The sequence below is a fragment of the Macrotis lagotis genome, chromosome 1 (genome assembly GCF_037893015.1).
Source record: "Macrotis lagotis isolate mMagLag1 chromosome 1, bilby.v1.9.chrom.fasta, whole genome shotgun sequence".
NCBI lineage: Eukaryota > Metazoa > Chordata > Mammalia > Peramelemorphia > Peramelidae > Macrotis > Macrotis lagotis.
In genome coordinates this window covers 436,350,951-436,365,121 of record NC_133658.1, presented here as the reverse complement: position 1 = coordinate 436,365,121, position 14,171 = coordinate 436,350,951, and the positions used below count along the sequence as shown (strand labels likewise).

Here is a 14,171-nt window from a genome sequence, read left to right as displayed (position 1 = left end):
TTGAAAAGGTAAGAGCCTAACCCTAGCTAGCAGAGATGAGATGGCAATATCAAGGAATTATAGAGGAAATTCCTGAATGTGGTGGAAGATTAGAAGTTAATGTAGGGGGCAGCTAGGTGGTGCAGTGGATAGAGCACCGGCCCTGGAGTCAGTAGTACCTGAGTTCAAATTCGGCCTCAGACACTTAATAATTACTTAGCTGTGTGGCCTTGAGCAAGCCACTTAACCCCATTGCCTTGCGAAAAAAAACTCAAAAAAAAAAACAGAAGTTAGGATAGCTAGATGGTGTAGTGGGTAAAGCACTGGCCCTGATGTTAGGACGATCTGAGTTCAAATCCAGCCTCACACTTACTAGTTGTGTGACCTTGGGCAAGTCACTTAACCCAGGACCATCTCCAGTGATCTTGATTCATATGATTCATATCTGGCCACTGGATTCAGATGTCCCTGGAGAAGAAAGTGAGGCTGGTGACCTAACACAGTGCCCCCTCACTCAGATCCAATTCATGTGCTTACCTTAGTATCACCTCCCTGATGGCATAGTCTTCTTCCAGTATGAAGGACAAAACGTCATCAGAAAGTTGACCTCTGTAGCTACCCTTCCAATCCTAAAAATAGATTCCATGAAATTGTCACTAGAGGAAAAAAAAATTTTTTAAAGTAACTACAGGGGTGGCTAGGTGGCACAGCGGATAGAACACTGGACCTGGAGTCAGAAATACCTGAGTTCAAATCTTGCCTCAGACACTTAATAATTACCTAACTGTGTGGCCTTGGGCAAGCCACTTAACCCCATTGCCTTGCAGAAACTTAAAAAAAAAAAGCAACTACATCTACCTAATTCTGGCCTATAGAGCAGCAAAAACTACTTCTTAAAGTATTCCTTTATTTAGTAGGTGTATTTTTAGATGCTTTGTTTTTTCTAAGTACCTCAGAATCCCTTTCCTAAATAACATTGTAATGAGAAGCTACTAAAGATTTGCCTTTAGAAATGAAGAATAGACCATTTGCTACCTCTAGTCACATTGTTTTGGAACTTCAGTTTCCTCAACTGTAAAATGCTGGGTTTGTACCATATGATCTCTGTGGTCTCTTCTTACTCTAACATTCTAAGGTCTGAGGCAGAGATCCTCACAGTACTTAAATAATATATTCTGAAAAAGAGTAGTTTGAGGCTTTGAGAGATATTTTAAGGAACTTTAGGCATGCAAATCTGGCACAAATATGAGGTTATATTGATTCTGGTCGTATTCCAGAGATAATCTGAGTAAAACGACTCATCTGGATCCTTCCCCTTAGTGGTCAAGATGAGCAACTGCACAGTTATAACTACTCACTTAGCAGAAGCTGTTACTTGCAAGGGATGGGATGAGTGATGTTGCTTTCATTCATTTCACAAGTATTTGTGAAATATAAAATATTTGTGTTTGTCTCTATTTTATGTATAAAGATTAAAAATAGTTCTTACCTTCAAATTATTCACAGAGATTCTAAAAAGGAAGGCAAGGAATCTAGATGACGTAGTAATAGAGAACCAGACCTGGAGTCAAGAAGAAGTCAAGAAGTGTCCTCAGATACTTACTAGCTGTGTAACCCTGGGAAAGTCAATCAACTTCTGTTTGTCTCAGTTTCCTTTTTTTTTATTTTATTATATTTATTTTTATTTTTGTACAAATGATGTTTTTTATACATTACTAAAATATTCTTGTTTAAGAGTAAACATAATGCCCTCATGACTAATAAAGAGAAAAAAATTAAAATTAGAATAAAATAATAATAATAGCAATAATAATAATAAGGGCAGCTAGGTGGTGCAATGGACAGAGCACCAGCCCTGGAGCCAGGAGCACCTGAACCCAAATCTGGCCCCAGACACCCAACAATCACCTAGCTGTGGGACCCTGGGCCAGCTACACCAACCCCACTGCCCTTAAAAAAACAAAATAAGAAGAAGAAGAAGAAGAAGAAGAGGAAGAATAGGGACAGCTAGGTGGTGCAGTAGACAGAGCACCACCCTGGAGCCCAAGAGCACCCAGGCCCAAATCCAGCCTCAGACACCCAACAATCACCCAGCTGTATGATCCTGGGCATGCCACCCAGCCCTGTTTGCCTTGCAAACTCCCCCCCAAAAAATAAATAATAATAATAATAATAAATGTGCTCCAGTTTGTGTTCCAACACCACCAGCTCTGTCGTAGGTGGATCATATTCTTTATGATAAGTCCATCACAAAAGCTACTTCCATATTTTTCCACTGTTTCAATTGCTGATCATATTCATACTTCATGCTTCCCTCACTACCATATACTATATTTTCTCTCTCCTTTTACTCTGTCCCTCTTCTTAAGTGTGTTGTAAGGTAGCTGAGTGGCACAGCTGACTGATCACCAGCCCTGGGGCCAAGAGGCCCCAAACCCACATACCACTCCTAAGACCCAGTAACCACCCCAGCTCTTTGGTCCCACACAGGCCATCCAATCCCAGCCCCTTGTAAGAAGTAAAAAAGAAAATGTGTTATATCTGACCACTCTCCCCCATGGTCCACCCTCTCCTCCATCACTCACATCCCCCCTTCCCCTTGTCCCCCTTCTTTCCTTCTTACTCCAGATGTCTATACTCCAGTGAGTATATATGCTGTTTCCTCTCCTAGCCACCTCTGATGAGAGCGAAGATTCCCTCATTCCCCCTTGCCTTCCCCCACTTCCATATCATTGCAATAGCTCGTTGTAGTAAAAAATCTTATTATATGAAATATCTTAGCCTTTTCCACATCTCCTTTCTCTTACTCCCATTGCATTTCCCTTTTAACCACTGACTCCATGTTTACAATATATTGTATCTTCAAATTCAGCTCTCTCTTGTGTTTCATCTATAAAAGCTCCTTCTACCTGCTCTATTAAATGAAAAGTTTCTTAAGAGTATTATCAGTATCATTTTTTTTGTTTTTGCAAGGCAAATGGGGTTAAGTGGCTTGCCCAAGGCCACACAGCTAGGTAATTATTAAGTGTTTGAGACTGGATTTGAACCCAGGCCCTCCTGACTCCAGGGCCGGTGCTTTATCCACTGCACCACCTAGCCGCCTCAGTATCATTTTTCTATGCAGGAATACATGTAGTTCATCATCATTAAATCCCCTCACATTTTATCCTTCTCTCTACTCTCCATGCATCACCTGAGTCCTGTATTTGAAGATCAAACTTTCTGTTCAGTTCTGGCCATTTTAACACGAACATTTGAAATTCCTCTGGTTCATTGAAAGTCCATCTTTTTCCCCTGGAAGAGGACATTCAGTTTTACTGGGTAGTTGATTCTCGGTTGCATTCTGAGCTCTTTTGCCCTCCAGAATATTATATTCCAAGCCCTATGAGCCTTTAATGTAGTTGCTGCTAAGTCCTGTGTGATCCTGACTGCAGTTCCATGATATTTGAATTCTGTCCTTCTAGCTGCTTATAATATTTTCTCTTTGACTTGGGAGTTCTGGACCTTGGCTATAATATTCCTGGGGATTGGGGTTTTTTTGGATCTCTTTCCAGGGTAGATTGGTGGATTCTCTCAATTTCTATTTTGCCCTCTGCTTCTAGGAAATCAGGGCAATTTTCCTGTAGGAATTCTTTAAAAATGATGTCAAGGCTCTTTTTCTGCTCATGACTTTCAGGTATCCCAATAATTTTTAAATTATCTTTCCTGAATCTGTTTTGCAGATTGCTTGTTGTTTTCAATGAAATGTTTCACATTTTCTTCTAATTTTTCATTCTTTGGGTTTTGAAGTATTATGTCTTAACTTCTCATAAAGTCAGCAGCTTCCTTTAGTTCCATTCTACTTCTGAAGGATTTGTTTTTCCATCTGGCCAATTCTGCTTTTTAAAGCATTTTTCTCATCAATAATTTTTTGAACTATTTAATCCATTTGACCTATGCTGGTTTTTAACATGTTAGTTTCTTCAGCATTCTTTTGGATCTCCTTGACTAAGCTGCTGACTTCTTTTTCATGTTTTTCCTGCATCTCTCTCATTTCTTTTCCCAATTTTTCTTCTATCTCCATTATTTGATTTTCAAAATCTTTTTTGATCTCTGTCATAGCCTGAACCCAATTTCTGTTTTTGATGCAGTCTTTAGATGCAGGAGCTTGTACTTCCTCATCTTCAGACTGAGTATTTTGATCCTTCTTAGGATCATAGATAATGCATTTCTCAATGGTGTTCCTCTTTTTTCTATGTTTACTCATTTCTCCAGTCTGTGCCTGGTCTTGGGGTGCTTCCTGAGCTTTTGAGTATTATTAGGACACCACCCCCACAAGGATCTCAGTGTGTGAAGCTCTGTCTTCCCTCCTTGTCTGTGAATGACCATAAGCACCCCACTATGCCATGGGACTGAGGTGAGGGGGGCTGCTGTTCTATGGGGGGTCTAGACTGTGATCAGGATCTGAATGTGGTCAGAGCCCCAGAGTACTGTTCCAGGTACAGAGGACAAATCTCTCTCCACTCCCCTCCCTTTGGTAAGCTGAGCACTCACAGCTGAGTTGCCTGGGGGCTCCTGCTTACAGGCTCTGTTTCCTGGATGCCAAGCTGCTTGCTGAGTGACCTGAGGGCTGGGTTTCACACACTGGCTCTGGCAGAGGTTCCCCCACTGATCTTCTAAGTTGTGCCTAACTCCCTGGAGTGTAGGTCAGGAAACCGCCCCTGCTGCCATGAGACATGGCTCCCAGGCATCCTTGGGGCTGCCTCTGGGAGGCTGAAGTTCCTTCACTCTGGTGGCCACCCCTCTAACCCTGTGGATCAGAGCCTTTCCACTATTTTCCAGGTTACCTTGGGATGGAGAATTGCCTCATTGGATCCTTCTGTGGGTTCTCTCTCTCAAAAATTTAGAGTCCTTATTTTATGTGTTTTGAAATATTAGAGAGAGAGAGAGAGAGAAAGCACTTAAGAGAAGCTCTTCTCCTGTCCTCTCAGTTTCCTTTGTCTGTAAAATCCCAGCATTGTTGTGAGGATAACTATATGCTATTATTATTATTACCTTAAAAAAGGTATAAAAAATTATAAGGATATTGAAGAAGGTAGAACTCATTTTAACTTGAAATAAGAATGAGGGAGGGACTGAGTATCAAGGAAATAAAGGACAAATTAGCCCTGAATTAGTGAACAACAGTATAAAGAGTATTTGGAATCAGGGAATCTAGATTTAGATCCCAGTTCCTGTCACTTATGTGTGTGATCCTATATTTTAAATTGTCACCACATTTGGAGAGGTTATTGAGTGTATTAAGGATAACATCCATTCCTGACAACTCCCCACCTATCATTCTGAGACAGGCAGAGAGAGAGAGACTGGCTCAGCTGATTCCTTTTATACTTTCTCTCTGGTGTAGCATAGGTGCAGCCTCTTCAGAGAGGTAGATGTCCAAGATCCAGGTGACTTTACTGGTCACTAATTCCAAATAGAAATTAGGAAGCTAACTTCAAGGTAGACAGCTCTCCAGGACTCCTCAGTCATGGAGAAGGATTGAATTTGCCAATTTGGAGGTAGCCACAGAGTATTGATAATGGAGCAAATAGATGGTTCTTAACCCTGATCTTAGAAGTAACTTCAACAAAGACCCTAGATCCTTCCCAGAGGAGATTCTTTCTAGATATTTAGAAACTTTTTTCCTAGAATTTCAAAATCTAGAAAACTCTCTAGACTTCCAAAATTAAAAGGTCCAGACTTGTGTGCCCAGAGATGATGTGGAATAGGAACATACTTTGAGTACAACCAGACAAAATTCCCTTTCCTAAAAGACAGAAGCATGATGGGAACATACAAGCTGGGAAGCTATTTGTGAAGGACAGAGAGCAGGGCAAGCAGAGACCCTAGCTGGGGAGACCAACCACCCCATTGCAATAGCTGATCTATCACTGAATATAACCTGAAGTTCAATTACATATACCATAAAGATTATGTGTTTCTTTAATTCTCCTCTATCTTAATAAATGTTCTACTATAAGCAGACATCTTTTAGAAGACTGTTAATAATAGTAGCTAACTTTTTTATAGCATTTACCATGTACCAGGCTCCATGCTAAGCACATCACAATTATTATCTTATTTGATCCTCACAACAACCCTGGGAGGTAAGAATTGTTATTATCCCTATTTTCCAGATGAAGAAACTGAGGCAAAAAGGGATAACATAATTTAACCAGGATCACACTTCTAGGATCCAAGGTTGGATTTGACCTCAGCTCTTCTGACTCCAGACCTAGGGCTCTGTCTGCTATGCCACTAACAATTTATCTGCCCATCAAAACACTGGACCAAGAATGAGTGAAATATTCAATTCAATGAGAATTTATTGAGTAAACTACTGTGAGTGGTTGAACAATGAACAAAGGGTAGAAAATTAAATAATGCTATTCATAGTTAGAGCTGCTTCCAGCAGCACAGAGTTCAGAAACAACAAAATCATTTTTAAACAGGTCTTCTGATGCCACATTTACCACTTCCATGATTAGCAGAACTGGATAGTAGCAAAGGTTTTTGAACACCCTTCTCCTAGAGCAGAGTGGGGAACCTTTTTTTGCCAAAGTCAGATGAATATTTAATTCACGGGTCACACAAAATTTTAACTAAAAAATACTAACCCTAAAAAGCTCCTAGTTTTATTAAATTTTGAGTCCCACATGCAGTTGCCTTGGCAATGCCAGACCATAGATGTTTCCTGCCCCATCCTAGAGTATATTTCATGAGTAGTTTGTCCTCAATAGAACTTGAAAGAAATTAAAAGAACACTTTAAATTAACCTCTGATGAATGCTGAGGAATTTAGACTGAAAATCAGTATAGTGGATTCCACTTAGGTAGCTATGACTTTTGTTTTTGCAACTCTAGAATGCTGAATATACTTTAATACTTTAAGGATTATTGATTTCACCAGTGAGGGATGCCCTCCACTCACATAGATGACTATTTCTCTATTAATCCATAGTTGAAGGTCTTTGTCAGTTGTTGTGGCTAGTAAAGGGGAAAAAAATCACCTATTGAGCAACCTTTGGATGGTTTCCCTAGACACAGCTGGGCTGGTCATTGGATAGCAAAACATCCCATGTCACTGAATCAGTATTCAACAATATACCCAAGCATTGCAAGCAGTGTGTATTTTATGTTTACTGGATTTATTTACAGGTGATGAAAAAGTGTTCCTATAAGTTTGTACTAGACCAGATCATAAGAGTATAGATTTCAAATTATAAAGGAATTCGAAGTCATCCAGTTTAATCTCCTCACTTTAGAGATGAAGAAACTAAGGTCATGAGTGGTTAAGCAACCTCTTCGATGTCCAACTGCTAGTAAACACCAGAAACTTTTCTCTGCTGGGCCTTCCTTCTCCTAGACTGAGTTGGATCATAGTGTCATTGCCAAATTTCAAGTTGGAATGAACCCTTCAGACATCCAGTCCAACTTACCATATCCAAAGTGTTGCAATTTGAACCAAGGTCTTCTGACTTCAAATCCAGTACTTTCTTTATTCTAAAGTGCAGACTGTTTTAGATTGAACCATATATGGTGAGATTCCTTCAGTGAATAGCTTACTGTGATGTCTGTATTCAGACATTAGCCACTGCCTTTCCTTCTCTTTCAGTGTCAAGAAATGTTTTTACCTCTATAGGGTCAAGTCTTGCCCCAAAACTGTAAGGGAGCTTTTCATTCCACGTCCTGGGAAATCAAAGAAGAAAGTAAAGGGTTAAATTCATCCTCTCTACATTGGTAAAGTTTTCCCTTCTTTCTAAATGTCATATAATTGTAAGATCACAATAACCTCTTAGAAATAAAAACAAAAAATCACCTTCAACTCTTAACTTCCCAATGGATCAATATAAAATTTTTGACCATTTTGATTTGTGATGCAGAAAAAAAATCAACTCAAATTCCTCTTATTTAGCCACATAGACCAGTCTTAGAAATGCATGTTAAACACACACACACGCACAGACACACACACTCATACCAGGATGCTCTGGGCTGTTTTCATAAGACTTCTATGACACAGTAAAACAAGACTCATTAATTGGGCAAGTGGTCTTGGATTTCTTTCTAATTTTAAGAGAAGAGGCTTAGTTCCCTCCAATAGATAGGTGGCCTGCCTCATTCTGAGGAGAGCCATTTATGAAATACAATAATGGGTTGTTGTTTTTTCTAATCCATTTCATTGATGCCTTTTGTTTTTATGCCATAGTCACTTCTACACCTTCCCTCCCCGCCACAGCTGCCTTCCAAATCACTTGACACAGTGACCCCTTCTAACCATGGAGATGATATTCTGTGTGAGTCAGACCCAGTTTTTGTCTTTAGATTCTCATTGGAACCTTCTCCCAAACTACAAAGTGGGAGACACAATTAACTATTTCTTCATAGAGTTTTAAAGGGATCCCCAGGGATGTACCTCATTCTCTCTTAAGAGTGCAGTTAGCTTGAACTCTAACTTCCATGGCAAAGTTAGATGATGTTGAAAAGAGCAAATATTAAAATAAAGTGAGTTACAATGCTAACACTCCTCCCTTGTTTTGAACAGGAACAGAGATACTTGGCAAATCAGTTCGTATTATATTCTCTACATTAGGAGTTTGCATATTTTTTGCAATTGGCTACATGTTGCTGCCACTGTTTGCTTACTTCATCAGAGACTGGCGGATGTTGCTACTGGCTCTGACCCTGCCGGGGGTGCTGTGTGTCCCGCTGTGGTGGTGAGTGAGACCGTGTTCACAGGCATTCCCGTCCAGAGGGTCACATCTGGAGCTACAGTTTTTAAGATCACCAGTTGGGTTGAAATGTGCTTTGGGTTTTGGTTTTTTGTTTTTGTTTTTTGGTTTTTTGTCTTGGTGCCTGCTAGGAGCAATGGCCTTTCTACGTTGGGACCCTCTCACTGATATGTATGGTGTCTGTGGTTAGAGTGCTCTACAATTGTTTGAAAATGCCACTCATAATAGAATCTTAACATGCAGCCACCCTTTCTGTTGCCTGTTTGCTTTTCTCTTTCATATGTTGCTAACTTCTCTATTTTTGCCTTCCTTCAGAAAGTCTGTTTTTACATATGAACACATGTAAAAGTCCTTCAACTTTTCTATGATATATATGCATTTACTGATCTGCATAAAACTGCAGACAGAGAGAAAAGAGACAGAGAGACAAAAAAAAGAGAAATATATAGAAAAATATTTTTTATTTTAAAAAAAGAGAAAGAAAAATTTCCTTCTAGTCAGGTCTTTTTACAACACATTTGTAGCCTATTCCCTCTTGAAATAATACTAGAGGCAGAAAAATGATCCAAAGTCTTGCTGAAATAGAATTCATTTTACAGGAAGAGTTAGGGATGGAGAGAATTTAATAGCTGCCTTTGCCTATTTTGGAACTTGAAATAAAATAAAAGATATCTTTTTAAGCCAATTTCCTTTGAGCATTGGACTTTGAGGATGATTCTGATGGGACTTTTGTGGGTTTTTTTTATTTTTCACATTGAAGCAAGATGAGAAAGTACCCTCAGGGATTTTTATGAGGGTTTTTTTTTAATCCATTAAATTCCTTTATAATTATTCTTGGTTTGGCTACAGCCCAGCCTCTCATCAACAACTCTGAAAAACCATGGAACTTTGTTATTCAGCACCAAGAAAGCCTTTGTCATCATTTTTTCAAGGTTTTAATATTTTGTCTAGTTTGGCATGGTCTTTCATCAGGTTTTGAGCTTAAAAGCCTTTTCACCATATTCTGGAATGTACATTATCTCACAGCAGGAAGTCACATTCATTTAAAAAGATACCCACTTTTTCCTTCACTGTTCCATAGTCTTAAATGTGGTCTGATACATTCTTTTACCTTCTAGAAAATCTGTTTTCTTGATAAAAATTGAGTGCCTCTACAACTTACCAAACTGATGGATTGCCGGTATAAATTTAGTGTCTGGGAACCAATAATATTTTCCTTCTTATATTTCTCCCAAAGTTAGAAATGGAGCCTAATAGAGCTTAGAAATAAGTCCAACTCAACTGACTTCTCATCCTGAATTCAAGAGTCAAATTTCATGGTAAACAAACATACTTCATGAACCAAGGAGACAGATCACAGTGACATTATAACCACTTACTTATAAAGTAGTTCTATCCCAAGGAAATCATCCTGAATCCACAATGGCATGTGGATGTACCAGAGAAACCCCATACAGACAGATGGGTCCCATTGTAAGAGATTTTAGTATCAAAAAATACAAGAAGATAGAAGTTACAAGAAGAAATGCCTCCTAAATTATTCTCCCTTCTGATCAGGAATCTCTTGCCTCTCTCTCAAGTGTGTAAAAAAATTTTTTTTTAAAAACAGCCTCTTATCTAAACCTGAAGTATCTTGGGGGGGAGGGGAAGAGTGTCAGGGGACGAAAAGAATTTAGAGCTAGAACGAACCTTACAAGTCATCCCATCTAAACCCTTCATTACACAGATGAAGGGAAAGGAATAGGCATTTATTAAGTGCTTACCATGTACCAGAGATTTTGCTAAGCTCTCTATAAAAATTATCTCATTTGATCAGCATAATAACCCTATGAGAGTTAGGTATTATTATGATCCTCAGATCCCACAGCTAGTAACTGTTTAAGATTGGATTTGACCTCAGGTCTTCTTGACTCCAGCACCAACATTTTATCTTTGGCACCACTTACCTTCCTGAGATGAGGAAACTAAGACCCAGTCAGGGGCTAAGGTATTAAGAAAAGGAAATAGCATTCAAATACACTGGGGTCCTTGCTTGAATCAAAATCAGGTAATGCCCCAACTTTTTTAAGTCCCTCAGGTATATTTCATAGGATCCATTCAAAGGGAAGCTATTTTATTTTTGTTCTTTAAAAACAACAAAACCTTTTCCTCTACTTCCTGATTGATAAACAAGTCCACAAGGTTAGAGCATGTATATAAAGAGTATTTCTTTTTGCCTCCATCTGCCAGTAATTCATCATGCCAAAGAATGTGACTAATCTGTGTGGTGAAGACAAAACTCAAGAGAAAGGTGTCCCTGGTGAATTGACTGACTAGGAGTAGTACTAACATGCCATATACTTTGACCAAGTGTTGCCTTCCTAGATCCCCTTGACTTTAAGGGGTGTTTCCTCTTAATTACAAGTGTAAAGTGTGTGTGAATGAGTGTGTGTGTGTGTGTGTGTGTGTGTGTGTGTGTGTGTGTGCAAGACTGATAGTGGGAGGAGGAAAGTATTATAAGCCAGATATGGCTTACAGGAAGACAAGGATAATATCTCTAGCATCTACTCCCCATTCTTCTCCAAGGAAGACTTTAATTCCTGCCAGCAGGGAAAGCAGAAGTTTGGAGTCAGAGTTGGCCATGATCTCCTCAGAAAGAGGGGTGGTGGAGTAGAATAATATCTGTCTGCTCACTTTAATATTATTAGTCTAAGAGAAGTAATGTTTAGGATTAAGCTACACTTCTAATGAGATCCTTTTTTAATAATTGTTCTGGAATGGGATGTTGCTACTACTACTGCTTTATCAGTAATGACTTTGTGGTATGGAAGTTTCCCTTCAGTCTCCACCTTCACACTTGTCCACATGTGCTTGGGTTTCTTTGTGTGCACCCCAGTGGATGCATCCAGATTTACTGATATCCTTCCTTGACCATGAAAAGTCTACTTAACCTTCTCCAGTTTGTCTCCTTGGTGGCCCTCTTTGCCTTGTCCTTGATTTGACTAGAGTATACATATACTCATTCTTCTTTCTTGATTTGTGCACTATTGAGCTGGGTTGTATTTGTGATGCACCTTTCTGAATCCATCTTCTCTTAGGGAACCTTAGGTCATGCCAGGTAGGTGGAGGTAGACTCTGTTTCCCTGTTCAGCTTGGGACACCAAGATAGAGAAGGTACTGGCCAAGTGACAAAAGATGCCATAGTGCATTGATTTTGGTTGGCAAGAGGAGAAAGTGACTGGTTAAGGTAGGTAGAGAAAAGAGAAGGATGGATCTATAAGAGGCAGCTTCTTCCTTTTATTTATAGATCTAGGAAACAAAAGAACAAGCATTTATTAATGTGATCTAGACACTATATTAATTATTTTACAAATATTACCTCATTTAATCATCACAACAAACACAAGGTAACTGTTATACTATTATCCCCATAAGACAATTGAGAAAACTGAGGCAGACAGAGGATAAGTGACTTGTGCAGGGTCACACAGCTAGTAAGACCCTGAGACTGGATTTGAACGTAGCTGTTACTGATTCCAAACTCACCACTAAGTCACTATTACTACCCTACCCATCCAGCCCAGCTACCCAAGAGCAGGCTAAAAACTGTTTTGGTTTAAAAGAAAAACCCACCATTTTTGTTTCATCCTAAATCCCTTAACAACTTGGTTCTTTCCTTTACATAGTATTTCTCTAGAGTTCTCTTGCTACAAGGGAACTATGAGTATATAACCATGTTATGGGGAAGAAGCTGTCTCAAATATTACTCTGTACAATGACAAGTATTACCTCCTAACTACTTTAACACACTCCCCACCTTCGGTAGTGCTGGCTCCAATCTATGTGAGTACATCAGTCTAAAAAATTCAGTTTCATCAGTGTTTTCCCTTTAAAAGCAAAATGTTGGTCTAAATAGCATATAACCTACAGAGTCTTACTCCTGCCCCAGTGTTGTTAATTAACAGTAGCAAATGGAATGCCCCTGAGAATACATGTAGTCATTTCTACTTGTCTCACTAGCATAACTGGGGAAAGGTGCTGGGTGGAACTCAGATCATTACCCAGTGTCACAAAATCTTAGATCTGGAGCTATGAGAAACCAAAGTGGTTATCTACTTCAACTCCCTCATTTTACAGCTGTGGAAACTGAGGGCCAGAGAGATTCAATTACTTACCCAAGATAAAATTATTGATCCCAACCAAGTTCAGGATTAAATATACTAGCTCTGCCTTTTTTTTTTTTTTTGTCTTAGCATTCATGCTCACTCCTTCTTTATCTGTTTATTCCAAACATACTCACTCATGTCTCTCCTCATCTACTCACTCCTCCCTCTTCTTGGACAGTCAGGGACTCATCCCTTCTACTCTTCTCCTACTCACAAACTTCCAAAGTCACATAGATATCACTGCTCCATCTTCTTTCCACCAGACTCAAGTCTCTAAAATAAATAGCACCAGTAGAGATGTTACTACTTGATTTCTTTAAATAGATGTGAGTTGCCACTGACTCAGGTGCAGGTTTCCTCTTTTGATTTTGAGCCTCACAGTTATCCCCAACATCAGAAACCACCCAACTGGACTGCTGATTCTTTAGATCCTACCTAGGATTTTGTTGAAGGGCACCAAATTTAGAAGCTCTTGACAACACTTGTAGTCTTTCAACAGAGTACAAATCAAATGCTAAGGCATTTGGTTAACAAGAATCATTAGTGAAAATTGGATGTTCCATAGTGGTGTGCTGAGGTGAGCCTTCTTTTGCCCTGTCCAGCCCATACCTGAGACTTTTTCTAAGTATACTGCAGATCTCTAACACATTCCCCTACCCCACCCCCACCATGCCAGCCTTCCAACACACTCATAGAGTAGTGTCTCCCCTCCCCAACTAAGGGCACATTTTGTATCGCTTACTTTCCCAAAACACAATTTGTCATTTTTTACCCAATACAAAATTTTCTAAATATGATTCTTTTTGGTTCTTTAATGAGTACCAAGTAAATTATGAGTTACCTTTACTATAAGATGTATATCACACAGAACTCAGCATTGTCTTTCTTTTAAAAAGTCTGAGGGTTAGTTCCTCTAATTTGAATGAAGTATTTACTCAAAGTTGTATTACTATATAGGTGTTACGAAAAACTAAGTTCCTTTGCATCACACTCCAGAGTTGAGAAAACAGCAGAGAGTAACCAGAACTACTACAGAGAAGGGTGTAGAGCTCCAAAGAGAAATTTTGGAAGCTACCTACTCACACCAACTGATCTTGCACAAACACAATTGAATCAGTTATCTGGGATCATGTGGCACTGAACTCTTGCAATTTGTCAAAATGCGGAAAGGATAGGATATGTATGTATACACATGGACACACATATATGTGTATGTGTGAGATATTGAGTGCATGTATATACATATATTTCATCCTTTTGTGCTTCATACTTATGTGTATACATGTATATGCATA

The 14,171-nt window shown here is 39.2% G+C and overlaps 1 protein-coding gene and 1 long non-coding RNA gene across 7 annotated transcripts in view; one reads left to right on the top strand and one right to left on the bottom strand.

Annotated features, from left to right (window-relative positions):
• LOC141506466 (uncharacterized) overlaps positions 1-14,171 on the bottom strand; it is a 61,361-nt gene that overhangs the window by 12,114 nt on the left and 35,076 nt on the right. The window contains exons 3-4 of one of the 4 annotated variants that reach the window (XR_012473897.1): positions 7,439-13,149; positions 517-608 (exon numbers count right to left, since the gene is read on the bottom strand). This is a non-coding gene — a long non-coding RNA (uncharacterized LOC141506466). Of the gene's footprint in view, positions 1-516; positions 609-2,590; positions 13,150-14,171 lie in introns of those variants that run through there. The other 3 variants (XR_012473899.1, XR_012473898.1, XR_012473896.1) reach the window with 3 other exon arrangements.
• LOC141506465 (solute carrier family 22 member 4-like) overlaps positions 1-14,171 on the top strand; it is a 91,094-nt gene that overhangs the window by 53,538 nt on the left and 23,385 nt on the right. For 2 of the 3 annotated variants that reach the window (XM_074213274.1, XM_074213275.1), the window contains exon 4: positions 8,545-8,716. The exons of the other annotated variant lie outside the window; for it this stretch is intronic. In XM_074213274.1, coding sequence (XP_074069375.1) covers positions 8,545-8,716 — 172 coding nt within the window. The remainder of the gene's footprint in view (positions 1-8,544; positions 8,717-14,171) is intronic. 3 annotated transcript variants of the gene reach the window in all.